This window comes from Gorilla gorilla, chromosome 14, assembly GCF_029281585.2.
Source record: "Gorilla gorilla gorilla isolate KB3781 chromosome 14, NHGRI_mGorGor1-v2.1_pri, whole genome shotgun sequence".
Taxonomy (NCBI): domain Eukaryota; kingdom Metazoa; phylum Chordata; class Mammalia; order Primates; family Hominidae; genus Gorilla; species Gorilla gorilla.
In genome coordinates this window covers 38,106,335-38,122,965 of record NC_073238.2, presented here as the reverse complement: position 1 = coordinate 38,122,965, position 16,631 = coordinate 38,106,335, and the positions used below count along the sequence as shown (strand labels likewise).

The window sequence follows — 16,631 nt, the reverse complement described above, 5'->3', positions numbered from 1 at the left end:
GTCAGTCATGTTAGACTTCTCTTCTTATTACTTACAATTCTGCAAAGGTGGTTTCAGTGTCATTCTTCCACATATACTTTTTTTGTAAAAATTATTAAAACTTGGTGAAGCATGAAAAATCTTTTAAATGTAGCATGAATCCTGTCAACAACATAAAATATGATATAAAGTAAGGTTTAAAGAAACGTGAACATTTTGACACAATCTATTGGCAGATATGACTTAAATAAATCTTGACTGTTAAAAATCCTGTTTGAGGAAATATTTCTTTCATACAAGATGAGTGCCCCTGGTGTCAGAAAGCCCCAGGCCTGTGACCTGTACCAGAATTCACACTATGTAGCTTTCTCCCATCTGTGTCTTAGCTCTTTAAAAATATTGTCTTTTCTGCCTAGTTTACTTCTCTTGCTGCCAAACGGAAAGAGAAAAGGCTGTAGGTTTGTCATCTGAGCAGTCAGCAGATTCTATGTCTTTCACTTAAGAAGCCATTTCCTAGCAGTTCTTCTATTAGTTCATTCCTTCACAAATCTTTCCTGAGTGTCTGCCGGCTCCAGGCCCTGTTCTAGGCCCTGGGAGTAGACTCCTACAAAGCAGTGGCTAGTTTCCGCTTCCAGCAGACAGCCCACGTTCTCATTCACAGGTGGTTAATTTATACGACCATACTTGTATAACTGAGTAACTTGCCATTGGTCTTTATATAATGTGTTTCTCTAGAGGGGCTTTTAGCTTAATTAGGTTGTAAATCGGTATCTTTCTTTAATAAACATCAGTATTAATGATTTTAAAGTAGAGTAAGATTGAGGAAAGTTCTTGTTCAACTACATTATTAATTTATTTCTAAGAGGATCTGTATGTTATAGGGTTAGGCCTAATTCATCTCAAAAAGAAAGCCTTAAATCACTTAGGGACATTAAACTAAGTGTCCAAGCTCTACAGTTCTTTCAGATTGGAAAAGAAAATAATCTGCAATTCATTATTATGACTGTTTGTTAGGATGTCAGTTTAGCTTTAACACTGGCTGACACCATGAATTACCATTTATTTCTTGACATTTTCATCTTTTAGTCCTATTGTCAGTGATTATATGCACTTAAAAGTCAAGAGAGTATTTGAACAGGCACTCACTAATAGCAAAGGAGCAGAAAAAGTATTCCCTTTGAGGTTTTAAATAGATTTTTAAAGATCGGCGCCAGTGACTTAGTTCCACATAATCCTGTATTTTCATGTACAAACCCTTATTTGACAATTACCGCTTTTTGAAATTAAACAGAATGTCTTTATTCATGTTGTCTTGCCAACTAAAGTATTTAAAGTTATTATTTTTAAACTATAATGAAATTCTATTACTCATTTTACATTTGATGTTATTTTTAAATTTCCTGACTTATACATAGTGCGGTGACTTATTACGCAGTTTACTTACATATATATTCTTTTGTTTTATCAAGCCACTGCCAAAAAATATGGTGTCTCGTCTTTGTGAATCTAAAAAGGTTTGTGCTGCAGCTGATATGCAACTTCAGGTATGTATGTACCTTTGTTCTGAAGTTTTCCGGAGTCATTATCCCAAATAAATATATAACTTTAAATTCTTGCCAATGATACCTATTTATTATAATAATTATGCTTCTAAAACATCTTTCATCTGAGTTCAAAGAACTTGACCAAAATTGACTCATTTAGTCCTCACACTGCCCTTATAAAGTAGGCGTTGAATAAAATTATTTCCTGGCCAGGCACAGTGGCTCACACCTGTAATCCCAGCACTTTGGGAGGCCGAGGTGGGCGAAACACGAGGTCAGGAGTTTGAGACCAGCCTAACCAACACGGTGAAACCCCATCTCTACTAAAAATACAAAAATTAGCCGGGCATGGTGGTGCATGCTTATAATCCCAGCTACTCAGGAGGCTGAGGCAGGAGAATCGCTTGAACCTGGGAGGTGGAGGTTGAAGTGAGCCGAGATCTTGCCACTGACTCCAGCCTGGGCAACAGAGCAAGACTCTGTCTCAAAAAAAAAAAAAAAAAAAAGACTATTTCCCATTTTCAGTTGGGAAAAAATGAAAGCTTAGAAAATTTACACGACTTCTAAATCACACATTTTGCCAGCTAAATTAAGGCTCAAACTTAATTTTATATATACATGTTTATTCATTTTGTATCTTTTTAAAATTTTTGTGTTTTTAGGTTTGAAGTTTAGATAGTAATTACTGTTAGTTTTAGATAATATTCAAAACCAACTTCCCAGGTTTTGAGATGAAGACCAGAAAACTTTCATGAACCATCTGGATGCCAGGTCTGCATGACATCAGATGCGTAGATGTTTGTAATGACTGAGATTGTTTATGGAATTCTCACTCCTCTTCAGATCTTGAGAGTTATGTGAACACCTTAAACACCCATCTTTCATCTTAGGCAGTATTCACTTTATGATGATTCAGTTACCTGTTTAACAAAGTAATCACTATTTAATTGCTTTATAGTTTTGTAAAATTCAGTCCCTAGAAGGTAATAAATGTGCTTGTTTTTCTGTACCTTCAAACATGAAATACATGTTTCAGTGAAGGAAATCTATTATATAGACAAAACTATGAATCTGTATTTGCTTTACCTTACTCAGTATCTATTCATATCAATATAATTTTTAAAGGATTTCTGAGTTATTTTTAAAAATTAACATTACTTGGCAAAAGTCTTGATTTGCTGATATCTTTAGTAGAAGGCCTGGCTTTTAAAAGTCTGTTTTGTGGCTTTCTTCTTGAAAAAGTGTTCTGATAATTTTCTTTTAAAATGGAAAACCAACCTTTCCCTCCTCTGCCCTCCGAAAACAATAGCCCCCTAGAGACAGAGAGAGGCAAAGTCCTGGTAGAGGAGCTGCCTGGGTTCAGCTTTTATATTACACTTGGACAGTGGAGACGAACACGGGTGGAAAGGAAGTGAATTGTTTCAACTTTCTATGGGGACATAAACAGTGTTTTTAAGGCCGGGTGCGGTGGCTCACACTTATAATCCCAGCACGTTGGGAGGCCAAGGCGGGTGGATCACGAGGTCAGGAGATCGAGACCATCCTGGCTAACACAGTGAAACCCCAACTCTACTAAAAATACAAAAAAATTAGACAGGCGTGGTGGCAGGCGCCTATAGTCCCAGCTACTCAGGAGGCTGAGGCAGGAGAATGGCGTGAACCTGGGAGGCGGAGCTTGCAGTGAGCCGAGATCGCGCCACTGCACTCCAGCCTGGGTGACAGGGCGAGACTCTGTCTCAAAAAAAAAAAAAAAACAAAAAACTGTTTTTAAAACTGTACATTTTTTAAAATTATTGTTTTAAAAATAGGCTCTTCATTTTTCTTTGACTTAATAAGTTTCTTGGCCCCAGGAATGCATGACTCCCTGGGTAGGCAGATAGGCTCATGTCTTTGGAATTGTTTAGTTTATCAGCAAATAAGCATAAAAAGAATGCACATTTAATTTATTTTGCTCTGTTTTCATATTTATTTTGCTCTGCTTTTATAATTCAAAAAAGTTACCCCATGTTTATATCATTTTGTAAAAGGCATAATTGAAGAAATGAAACTCTTGAATTCTGATTTATTTATACATTGGGGCAAAATAACACCTCAGTTGAGGTTAGAATGTAAGAGTTTCAGTTCCTGATAATTTACTCTGTTAGAATATAGGTAAGACATTGAGTAATTTTGGCCTCTCTGATTATCTTTATGCATCGTTACTCATTATAAAATGTAGAATTGAAAGAGCTATATTTAGCTATATGTTTAGATTACCAGCTAGAAGAAAGCAATATTTATATTTAGGAAATGTCTGTATTTTTCTAGGGAAGGTTTAAACTTAACTTTATAATTTAGAACCATAATTCTATATCTAGATGCAGCCAGAAGCTAGAGGTCATTTAAATTTTCTCTTTTAACCAAACTAATCCTCACTTCTTTCAAGTCAACAGCTGCACATTCTCTACAAATCCCATTTCTGAATCACAAAGATACATATCAGAAGCATAATTGCATGTCAAAATTTGTCCTTTAAAATAAAGCATTTTCTACTTGCCTGCATGAAGTCAAATGTTCAAGTCAGTGTTCAAAAACAATATTTGAGTCAGATGTTGCAGTGAAAAAATGCTTTATGTTTATTTTAGATTTCTTTGCAAAATTTAGTTTTCAGTACTTTGTAAACAGCAGATTTCATGTCCAAACTTTCTTTAATGCTTTCTTCTCCCACTGTGTTTCAGTGGCCTATATCCTCTACTCAGAGGAGAGTGCTCCTTTTCCCCTGGTCATCTAGTTGAGCCCTCCCTATACAGCAGCTGCTTCCTTCGTACTTCCTGACACCAGGTGTGGGAGTCTAGTTCCAACCTCTCCAACAGCTGCATCAGAATTCTTCGCTACATCTATACTCACAAGATGCTGCATTGCTATTTCTTTCTCTACCCCCACCACACCTATTTAATTTTCTTTCACCTTTTATCACAAAACTAGAATTCTGACCGTTTCATTTCTCTCATTTAAGATATATCAGGATCCCAGGAGGAAACCAAACAACATTTGTTAGATCCAGCGGGTCTAAAGTTGTAACTGGTTTTGTATATTTCTGTCTACATAGATAGATAGATAGATAGATAGATAGATAGATAGATAGATAGATAGATAGATAGATAGATAGGTAGATATAGATTTTTTTGTTTGTTTTTTTTTTGTTTGTTTGCTTTTTTTTTTTGAGACGGAGTCTCTCCCAGACTGGAGTGCCGTGGAGCAATCTCGGCTCACTGCGAGCTCCACCTCCCAGGTTCACGCCATTCTCCTGCCTCAGCCTCCCGAGTAGCTGGGACTAGAGTTGCCTGCCACTACGCCTGTCTAATTTTTTTGTATTTTTAGTAGAAACGGGATTTCACTATGTTAGCCAGGATGGTCTTGATCTCCTGACCTCGTGATCCTCCCGCCTCGGCCTCCCAAAGTGCTGGGATTACAGGCGTGAGCCACCGCGCCTGGCCTTCTGTCTACATATATTTTGGCAAAATTCCAGTTTTGTGTCACATATTTGATTTGCTGCCATTGTACATAAGGAGTATCTTATGGGTATGGTTCAAAATTCTTTAATATTCTTATTTATGAAAAGGTTGAGAGCATTCCTTTTAATCTTTAGCATGGTCTTAAATGTGGTATGAAATACATTTCAAACCATGTAAGTATATTTTTGTGACTGTTTTCAACTGTGATTGGTAACTGTTGTTCTGGTGCACTTATAGCATCTTTGGTCAACCACATCTTGACGTGAGGATGGACGACCAAAACTAAGTAGATGTTTTTATCTATCTAGGTCTTTTATGCCACTCTGGATCAAATCTACCATGGGAAGCATCCCCTGAGGAATTCAACCACAGACATTCTCAAGGAAACACAAGAGAAATTCTATGGCCTACCATATGTTCCAAATACTGTGAGTCCAGCATTTGGCTTCTGTTTTGTGTATTGAGTGGTTCTGCTATTACTTCTGTAGCTTGTGATTGTCTTCCCCTTTGGAGAACTTGAAATCCCTACATTTATGTTGAGGCTTCACATGGCTCAAATGCTGGAAATTGCCTGGTTCATTTAATATTTCCAACTGCCCATTTGTATGTTCTTATTTTCCTCCCTCTAGCAGTGTTTTTGTACCTTTTTGGAAATGTGGGGGTTAAAAAGGCCATTGGAGTTGGTCTATATTCTTCTTTTTAGTTATTTTTCTACAATGTGAAAAATAGTGATGTAAGATGAATGTGATTACCAATCCTGAATCATTTTCATTGCAAAGAGAATTAACATGTATTGAGTATCTTACATTGTACCAGGAATTATAATAGATGCTTTACATATCTTATCTTGTTGAGTACCATGTCAGGAGAGAGAGCAGGAGTAATGTTACCATTTATTGGATTCTAGGCGCCAGACTCTATCTAATTCCTTTGGGAAAAGGTCTCTAATTTAGCTCTCAAAATAACCTTATAAATTAAATTATATCCTTGTATTTGGGGCTCATTTGGAGGCACAGGCACATTATATGTCCTGTCTGAGATCATCTAGGTAGTTAAGTGATTGTATTGGGGTTCAAAACAAACAGGCTTTTTTCATCACTCAAGGGCTCCTGTAAGGAGCAGTTGAGCACCGTGACTCCCAGTGCAATTAACAGTGTGATTCTTGGTGCAGTTAGCAATGTGACTGACTTAACGTTACCCAGGCCTTTCTCAGCTGCAAGTGATAGAAACGTGGTTCACACGGACTTAAACAGAAAAGGGAATTTATTGAGTCTTGTAACTGAAAGGTGCAGGGGTATAGGGGTGTTTCAAGTAAGTTGGGTTTAGGTCTCCCACAATATCGTTAGAAATGTTTCTCTCTCTTTCTGCTTCTCAGCTCTGTGTTTTTCTGGGTTCCTTTCATTCTCTGGCAATCTCCCCAGACCGAATGGTTTGATAACTACCGGTAGGTTCAGGTTGATGTCCTTCTGGCCTAGTTGCTCTAACAGAAGGAGAGCTAACTTGAAAGTGTTTTGTAAACTATAAAAAGCAGAATAAATGTCAAGTGGTTTTATTTGCTCTAAGATTGGATAGCAGATTATGTTGTGCTAAGAGATTAAGTTAATCAATAAACTACAATTGTCCACTAAATCTTCAGGTCCTAATGCTCAAATGTGCATGGGAAGAGATCGTATTTACCAGACAAGTGAAGCAACAGGATATTTTTATCTTCATAATACCTCTTGTCATTAGTTTTCGATTGGGTTAGAACCTTAATTATCTGCTACAGGTATATAATGTCAGTCATACTAGCTAACTTTTTAATCTTACATGTAATTTACTGTTCTAATACTTTCTACTGCCAAGTTCTTGATTATCTGTGTTAGTGAAAATTTATAGTGATAAGAATAATATAACTGTTTATTCATGGAATAAATAATAACAATTGCCTAGATTTTACTAGCATTTTCCAGTTCACAGAGCATTGCATGATTCACCTGCTTTTGGGCTTGTATGTTTTTGTTCTCATCTTATATTCTTCTTTGTGGATATGAGTTAAACTTCATGACCAGTAAGTAGTAAAGTCCTAGGAAGACTAACATTAGGAGAACTGGGATGCTTGCCAAAGCTACAAAACTTCAGTTTGACTGAGTTGCTTGCCTTCTGCCCTTTTTTATCGTAGGTCTTATAATAAAGTAATTATGTCTCTTTTTAAAAGAAAACTTCCTTACCATCCAGATTTCTTCTCTGTAATCATTTAACATACAAAGATGAAGTATTAGTGGCAACCAAATTCTGAATCAACAATCCATAAATCACTTTTAATTTGAAAGGAAGGGTGATGCTAAGTCCGTGTGCCTTGTCCTAATTCCTTTTGAGAAAATAGAAAGATGTATCTCTTTACTGGGATTAGCTCCACAATTCACGTTCAGTAGCCATCGCTCGCTCTTTGTGTAAATTGTTTTAAGAGGTCTTTAAAAGAAGCATAGCTATGTTTAGAGAAAAAAAGACATTATTTTAAGGCTTGCCTTTAAAAAAAAGTGTCTGAGAGTTTGTTTAGATTTGTACAGATAGCCTACTCTTCCTACTTAGAAACTTCTGCATTTCTTCATTTGTTTGTCAATTCATTCATCAAGCCTATAACATTCCCGACATCAAGTTGGTGGACTTGACCACCAACTTGGATTCAAATAAAGCTCTAGGAATTAAGACAGTCTAACACTGGTGTAGGGATGCACAGATATCAGTGGAACAGGAGCAAGAGCCCAATGGCAGACTCAGCAAATTAATAGACTCTCAAATATAGGTTGAGTGACACTGTAGATTATTGGGTGAAGAAGGAACAATTTTTTAAAATGGTGTTGTAGTGATTGATCTCTATATGGAAAAAAAAATGCAGCCCTGTATCACACTGCACACAAAAAATAGAGTTAAAGACCGAGATGTGAAAAGTAAAGCTTTAAATTTTAGAAGATAATACAAAAGAATTTTTTCTTTTTGATAGTGTTTTTGTTGTTGTTGTTGTTGTTGTTTTGAGATGGAGTCTTGCTTTGACTCCTAGTCTGGAGTGCAGTGGCGCAATATTGGCTCACTGCAACCTCTGCCTCCTGGGTTCAAGCAATTCTCCTTCCTCAGCCTCCTGAGTAGCTGGGATTACAGGTGTGCGCCACCATGCCCGGCTAATTTTTGTATTTTTAGTAGAGACGGGGTTTCACCATGTTGGCCAGGCTGGTCTCGAACTCCGACCTCAGATAATCCACCTGCCTTGGCCTCCCAAGGCTGAGGATTACAGGCATGAGCCACCGCGCCTGGCCATGATAGTGTTTTTTATACCCACTCTGAGTATCTTATATTTTATACAGATGCTTCTCAACTTACGATGCGGTCAAGTCCCAATAACCCATTGTAAGTTGAAACTATCATAAGTCAAAAATACATTTAATACCCCTACACTGCTGAATGTCATAGCTTAGCCTAGCCTACCTTAAATGTGCTCAGAATGCTTATGTTAGCCTACAGTTGGGCAAACTCATCTAACACAAAGTCTATTTCATAATAAAGTGTTGAATATCTCATGTAATTTATTGAATACTGCACTGAAAGTGAAAAACAAAATGGTTGTCAGGCACCCAAAGTACAGTTTCTATTGAATGCATATTGCTTTCACACCACTGTGGAGTTGAAAAATCTTAAAGTTAAAAAATCTTTAAGTTGGGGATCTTCTAGATACAATGGAAAAGCCATTAAACATAAAGCAAAAGACTGACAAATTCAATGATATTTAAAGTTAAATACCACATAGCATAAAACTTACTACCCCCACCCCGCCTTTAGATGGAGTCTCACTCTATTGCCCAGGCTGGAGTGCAGTGGTGCAGTCTCAGCTCGCTGCAACCTTTGCCTCCTGGGTTCAAGCGATTCTCTCACCTCAGCCTCCTGAGTAGCTGGGATTACAGGCACCTGCCACCATACCTGGCTAATTTTTTAGTAGAGACAGGGTTTCACCATGTTGGCCAGGCTGGTCTTGAACTCCTGACCTCAAATGATCTGCCCGCTTCCACCTCCCAAAGTGCTAGGATTACAGGTGTGAGCCACCATGCCCAGCCATTGGAAAAGGATATATATTTTTTTTTTCTTTTTTTTTTTATTATACTTTTAAGTTTTAGGGTACATGTGCACATTGTGCAGGTTAGTTACATATGTATACATGTGCCATGCTGGTGCGCTGCACCCACTAACTCATCATCTAGCATTAGGTATATCTCCCAATGCTATCCCTCCCCCCTCCCCCTACCCCACCACAGTCCCCAGAGTGTAATATTCCCCTTCCTGTGTCCATGTGATCTCATTGTTCAGTTCCCACCTATGAGTGAGAATATACGGTGTTTGGTTTTTTGTTCTTGCGATAGTTTACTGAGAATGATGATTTCCAATTTCATCCATGTCCCTACAAAGGACATGAACTCATCATTTCTTATGGCTGCATAGTATTCCATGGTGTATATGTGCCACATTTTCTTAATCCAGTCTATCATTGTTGGACATTTGGGTTGGTTCCAAGTCTTTGCTATTGTGAATAATGCCGCAATAAACATACGTGTGCATGTGTCTTTATAGCAGCATGATTTATAGTCCTTTGGGTATATACCCAGTAATGGGATGGCTGTGTCAAATGGTATTTCTAGTTCTAGATCCCTGAGGAATCGCCACACTGACTTCCACAATGGTTGAACTAGTTTACAGTCCCACCAACAGTGTAAAAGTGTTCCTATTTCTCCACATCTTCTCCAGCACCTGTTGTTTCCTGACTTTTGAATGATTGCCATTCTAACTGGTGTGAGATGGTATCTCATAGTGGTTTTGATTTGCATTTCTCTGATGGCCAGTGATGATGAGCATTTTTTCATGTGTTTTTTGGCTGCATAAATGTCTTCTTTTGGGAAGTGTCTGTTCATGTCCTTCGCCCACTTTTTGATGGGGTTGTTTGTTTTTTCCAACCTACAAAATGGGAGAAAATTTTCGCAACCTACTCATCTGACAAAGGGCTAATATCCAGAATCTACAATGAACTCAAACAAATTTACAGGAAAAGGATATATTTTTAAACTACTTTGAATAAACAAAAGACATGGATATGCAAAAAATGACGTAAAATAACTTAAATATTAATCAGGGAATGCACATTAAAACCACATTATAATACTCCTAAAATATTTTACTATCACTGGTTTGGCAAAAAATAAAACAATTGACAGTATCAGATGTTGGCGAGGATGTGGAGTCACAGGAACTCTTATACACTGCAGGTAGGAGAGCAAATTGGTATAACCACTTTGCAGAACAGATCTGTGAAATCTGAATATGGACTACCCTATGACCCAGCAATTCAATTCCTAATATAACCTAGAAAAAAAAATGTTTTACTTTCTCTACCAGGTATACTTTTCTGTACCAGGCATGAAAAAATAGGAGGGTTTATAACAGCACTTGTTGTAAGTAGTTAAAAAAAAGGTGAGGGGGAGGATTCCAGGAAGAACCCAAGTGATTGTCATCAGAGAAATGGATAAACAATTTGTTCATACAGCTGGAATACTGTTCAGCTATGGAAATTGAGGGCCCCAGTTGATGAGCCTAACAAGCATAAGGTAAAGTGAAATAAATGAATACCAGATGAATCAAACTAGTACATTTATATAAAGTTCAGAGTGATGCAAAACTAAGCAGTACATTGTCAGATAAATACATATGTGATTAGACTATAAAGAAAAGTGAGGGAATTATAAGCACAGAATTCATAGGAGTGGATTCACAGGAGTCTTAGAAATATTTTCTTAAACTGATTGGTGGGTACACGGTTGATGACTTTGTCATTCTTTCTACTAATAGTAGACATATAGTCTTGGTAGACAGAAAACACTTCCAAGGATTAAAAGGTGATCTGGGCTACAAGGTATGGGGTATGCCAAGAATGGACCTTGGCAAAGCTGCTGGGGCCTCAAACTAGGACAATGACTGTGGGGAGTGGAAGATTGAAACAGACCTGAGAACAGTGCAGAAGGCATAATCAGTGCAGCGGGGGTGACTGGATATATGGGTTGGGATGATGAGCAAGATCCACGGGAATGGGACAACTGCAAGGCTTTCAACTTCCATATCGGATAGAAGATGACTTTGTAGCACCTTCCCATGCGGGCCAAAGAGTGACAGTGTTCCCCCTGTAAACTTGTCTCCAGAAATTGTTTCTCTGAAATGAATCCTTTTATTCCCCCAAATTAAACAATGAGAAAAGGAAAATATAAGCAACGAAGTCTTTATAATGCTTATGGAGTTGATACAAATGTAGGTACATAATCTGGTACAAACTTTTAAACAGTGATTTTGCATGTGTCTATATTAGCAATTCTTTAAGTGCATTAATAACTCATCTTGGGAATAAAGTGTCGCATTAGTTATCTTTGAGCAATACTGGTTTAAACAACATTGAGCTGGCTTCTCTACTGAGGAACCGCTTGGAGTCTGTACTATGCTAACAAACATTATGAGTCTCTATCCTCAAATGTATTAACCCTGGAAGTCTTCATGGATAATTTCTAGGCACTAGCTTTATGTAGGTCATACTTTGGAAAATTGCATTTACATGACTGTAACTATTTAATAGGGGCAGCTCCACAGATATTCCATATTAAATAATGATGCTTTCTTTACAAGTCAATAAATAGCCTTCTAGTGTCGGCAATTTATTGATATTTGTGTGCATGCTGAGTCACTCTGTATAAAATATAGGCTAATTTGTACTTACTTGCTATTCCATCTAACAGTAGTTTGATGCTGGAAATCCAAAAGTTTCTACTCATTTGTGAATAGAGGGCAATAGTACAACATATACCAACAGGCTCACCTTCTGCTGTTACCACTTCTCTTCCATTTAGAGAACAGTGTTGTGTTGTTGTGTTTTTTATATTCATGACTGTCTCTTCTCAGAATATTTTCCCTAAGTGATTGTGTATCTCTCCTATTTTTAATTCAGGAAATAGAAAATGTGATATTTTTATTTTTGTAGCATTCTAGGTTTGTAATTTTACATTTTCACCCTCCTCTCTGACACAGTTGAGATACAGTCGTGTCCGGAAAGCTCTGGGATGAAACTTCTAGCCTTTGATCCTCTGACTCTGTTCTAATGTGTATTTTTCAAGTACAAAACATGAACAGCTGACTCTAGGTTTTGAAGATCTGTTAAGCAGTTGTATTTTAGTGTTTTGACCTAATTTGGTAGGCTTGTGGGTTTGGGTGGTGAAGCTGTGTCTCCAGCACAGCTGTTCTCAGAGTGACAGTGTTCTCTGAATAAATCTTGCCACCAGTGAGACTCCTTTTTGCCCTTTAGCGACCTCAAATTGAAAACAGAATAAGAAAGTTCTGAGCACTCTAAGTATTTACATGAAAATATAATCGTACGTCTAAGAAAATTGTCTTTCTTCACAACTCACAATTTAAAATTCACCATCTTGATGGCATAAAAGTTGTTCAAAGCTGGAATGAAAAAGTTATTTTAGGAAAGCAGTTACTGGGACTGAAGGATATGTTGATATTTGGTCCTTCTCGTTAGAACAAACACCAATAAAGAATGTGAAAAGAAGACATGTTTCTTGTGAATAGGATTCACTCCACGTTTAGGGTTTTATTTTTACATCCAGCAACAAACTGGCATATTATAGTGACACCGTGTTAGCATTAGTTAAAAATTATCCTAGGCCGGGCGCAGTGGCTCATGCCTGTAATCCCAGCACTTTGGGAGGCCGAGGCGGACAGACCATGAGGTCAGGAGATCCAGGCCATCCTGGCTAACACGGTGAAACCCCGTCTCTACTAAAAATACAAAAAATTAGCCGGGCGTGGTGGCGGGCGCGTGTAGCCCCAGCTACTTGGGAGGCTGAGGCAGAATGGCGTGAACCCGGGAGGCGGAGCTTGCAGTGAGCCCACATCGCACCACTGCACTCCAGCCTGGGCAACAGAGTGAGACTCCGTCCCCAAAAAAAAAAAACAAAACAAAAAAATTACTCTAATTTGCCTGGGTGTGGTGGCTCATGCCTGTAATCCTAGCACTTTGGGAGGCCGAGGTGGGCGGATTGCCTGAGCTTAGGAGTTCGAAACCAGGCTGGGCAACATGGTGAAACCCTGTCTCTACTAAAATACAAAAAAAAAATAATCAGCTGCACATGGTGGTACATGCCTGTAGTCTCAGCTACTGGGGAGGCTAAGGCAGGAGAATCGTTTGAACCTGGGAGGTGGCAGTTGCAGTGAGCCGAAATCACACCACTGCACTCCAGCTTGGGTGACAGAGCAAGACTCTGTCAAAAAAAAAAAAAAAAAAACAACCAAAAAAATTATTCTAATTTACCGTAGAGAGGGGATGAGGGATGTATTATATGTATTAATCCATTCTCACATTGCTACAAATAAATACCTGAGACTGGGTAATTTATAAGGAAAAGAGGTTTAATTGGCTCATGGTTTTTGCAGGCTGTAAAGGAAGCATAACACTGGCATCTGCTCAGCTTCTGGGAAGGCCTCAGGAAGTTTACAATCATGGCAGAAGGCAAAGGGGGAGAGTGGTGTCTTACATGATGGCAGCAGGAGCAAGAGAGAGAGAGAGGGTAGGTGCCACATACTTTTAAACAACCCGATCTTACAAGAACTCACTATTGCGTCAACAACACCAACGGGTATAGTGTTAAACCATGAGAATCCACCCCAATGATCCAATCCCCTCCTACCAGGCCCTACCTCCAGTGTTGCGGATTACAATTTGACATGAGATTTGGGCCAAAACACATATCTAGACTATATCAGGGGATTTATATAATCTATAAACATTGGTTACCTGTCCATCTTTTTGAGTAGGTGTGTGCTGCAGACTTATTGGGGACATAATCAGATATACCTGATTTGCTGCAGTATACTCAAGGTGTATTAGTTGAGAAAGGTTGCTGCTACTGGAGACTGGTTTCTATTCAGACTAATTTCTGTTAAGTCTAATTATGTAGAAGTGATATATATTTCATATTAAGTATAATTTTCTATGTGTAGCAAACTGTTTTTAGAAAAAAACTGCCAAAAATTGTGCTGAATTTAGTCAGACACTCCAAAGAGCAAACACACTTTTGTTTTCTAGCATAAAGAAAACTATTTCAAATCCCAATTAAAATAGTTGTACAATAATTTGCTTTTTGTATTTATATTGTGATAACTACAAATTTTTAATAATTGATATAATGTATATGTATGTGTTATCTTTTTATTAAGTGCCTACTACATGCTACCACATGGTCTAAGCAATGGATGTAACAGTAAATAAAGTAGACCAGAATCCTTGCTCTCATGGAGCCTGTATTCGAAATAGCCTTTTAGATGTGTATTTGCTAACCAATTCATCATTATATCTGGCTGTCCTGTCGGACATCTCATTATTAAGCAAAATAGTTCTCAAGCCTATCAAATTGCTTTGAGTTGTGAGCAGAGAGACTGAGCATAAAAGATGAAAAGATTGAGACATTCTGATACATATACAACTAATACAGAGGCTATATTGGGATCCTCGTTTTTAATTTCCAGAGAGAGGCTCCTTCCCTGAAACATTCATGAGAAAAAGGTACCTTTTGTGTTTTTGTAGGGCTCTTGCATTTTTCCTCACCCTTGACACCTATTTGTTGTGCATCAGCAAGCTTTCCTGGAGGCTAAAGAAACAAGATGACCAGGCAGAATAGAGGAGTGCTTTAGGGGTTCACGGCAGCCAGCAGACAGACCTGGGTGTTTGGTGCTTGCTAGTTTGGGAGGTGGTGATAAAAGAGAAGGAGTGGGAATGACACCCACTGTTTTAATAAAATGAGCCATCTGTTGGGGTGGGGATGACGTTCAGAAACAGAGTACAGGAGGGGTGGTAGCTGCTTCATGCGGTGAGGAGTGCATAGGTGATGAATTTCATTTGATGTGACTGTAGAATATCCAAGTGGAGATGAACAGTGTTGGGCCAGTGGGTCCACAGCCCAGGAGACAGAACAAGGTGGGAGCTCTGTAGATTTGGGAGTCATTAGTCTAGTGAAGGTATTAACTGTGGGAAGGGGCAGCAGGGAACAGGGAGAGTTTGCTGTGTAGGATGAGGGGAGATCGAGGAGATTACCCAGAGGTGTGTCCATCAAAGGGCACAGACTGGGTCAGCCAGTGTGGTTGGCATGATGTTCTCATTGGAACAACCTTTTCTCAAGTACCAGCAAAACCCAAAATTTTAAACATTTTGTTTTCAGTTTCTACTGCTATAATCACAACAGTATAATGCTCTGCTCCTTTCTATTATTTTAGGGTTACATTGGCTGTATAGTGGCTTGAAACATCACTTATAGAACATTTGTTTTGGATGTGTGTTGTGAGTTCCCAAGTAACACAATAGTGAATGAACTTTTAGCATATAACTGATGTGTAATTTGAGGGCTTCCCATGTTAAGATTGCTTGATTTCTAGAGAAGATTCTTAAGCTGACACTGCTGTTACCATGATTATGTATGCAAAGGAAAGTAACCACTGTACCAGCTTGGAGATGGAGTGCAGCTAGTGGTGAACCCTGTTTACATAGTGTGCTCATCCGGATTAACTTTAAAACACGCCTCTTAACCATGTGGAAAGATGAGAATAGGGAGATGAAATCAATATAATGGAAGAGTGCAGAGAGATTTTGAGAGTACTGTTACATTTACTATGTGGAGTTTTTTTGTTTTTTTTTTTTAATAGTCCCAAAAAGAAGAAAAATTTGAAACCTACCATGAGAAAATGGCATTGTTATACACAATTTTGGTGTTAATGCTTTAATATATTATTACTACTAGAGTTTCTTTTCTTTCCTGTTCTCTCATTCCCTTGATAGTCAATTTTTGTTTGTTTGGTTTTTTTTTTTGAGACGGAGTCTCGCTCTGTTGCCGAAGCTGTAGTGCAGTGGAACGATGCCAGCTTACTGCAACCTCTGCCTCCCGGGTTCAAGCAATTCTCATGCCTCAGCCTCCCCAGTAGCTGGGATTACAGGCATGCACCACCGCCCTGATAATTTTTGTATTTTTGGTAGAGATGTGGTTTCGCCATATTGGCCAGGCTGGTCTTGAACTCCTGGCCTCAAGTTATCTGCCCACCTCGGCCTCCCAAACTGCTGGAATTACAGGCGTGACTCACTGCATCCTGCCGATAGTCAATTTTTAAGAGCTTCTTTGTTCGATATATAGAGCATACATGTATATACATATACACACACACATATATGTAATATATGAAGATAGGTGACATTTAAACACTCAAGCATATTAACAATTGTGTGTGTATATATATGATGGGGTCTTGCTCCATCACTTAGGCTGGAGTGCATTGGCATGATTATGGCTCATTGCAGGCTTAACCTCAAGGTTCAACTGACCCTCCTGTCTCGGTTTCCCAGGTAGCTAGGACTACAGGCGCTCATCACCACACCCCACTCCCAGCTTTTTTTTTTTTTTTTTTTTTTTTTGTGGTAGAGATGAGGTTTCACTATGTTTCACAGGCTAGTCTTAAACTCCTGGCCTCAAGTGGTCCTCCTACCTCAGCTTCTCAAATGTTTTTATGT

At 38.5% G+C, this 16,631-nt stretch overlaps 1 protein-coding gene across 4 annotated transcripts in view; it reads left to right on the top strand.

Moving 5' to 3' along the window:
- The window catches only part of MIPEP (mitochondrial intermediate peptidase), a 160,382-nt gene that overhangs the window by 78,215 nt on the left and 65,536 nt on the right, over nucleotides 1-16,631 (top strand). For 2 of the 4 annotated variants that reach the window (XR_008670784.2, XR_008670783.2), the window contains 3 exons: nucleotides 1,449-1,523; nucleotides 5,326-5,445; nucleotides 13,514-13,647. Coding sequence is in view for 2 of the 4 variants with exons in the window: in XM_004054258.4 (XP_004054306.1) it covers nucleotides 1,449-1,523; nucleotides 5,326-5,445 (195 nt within the window). In the remaining 2 variants the exon portion in view is untranslated. The remainder of the gene's footprint in view (nucleotides 1-1,448; nucleotides 1,524-5,325; nucleotides 5,446-13,513; nucleotides 13,648-16,631) is intronic. The other 2 variants (XM_004054258.4, XM_019039912.3) reach the window with 1 other exon arrangement.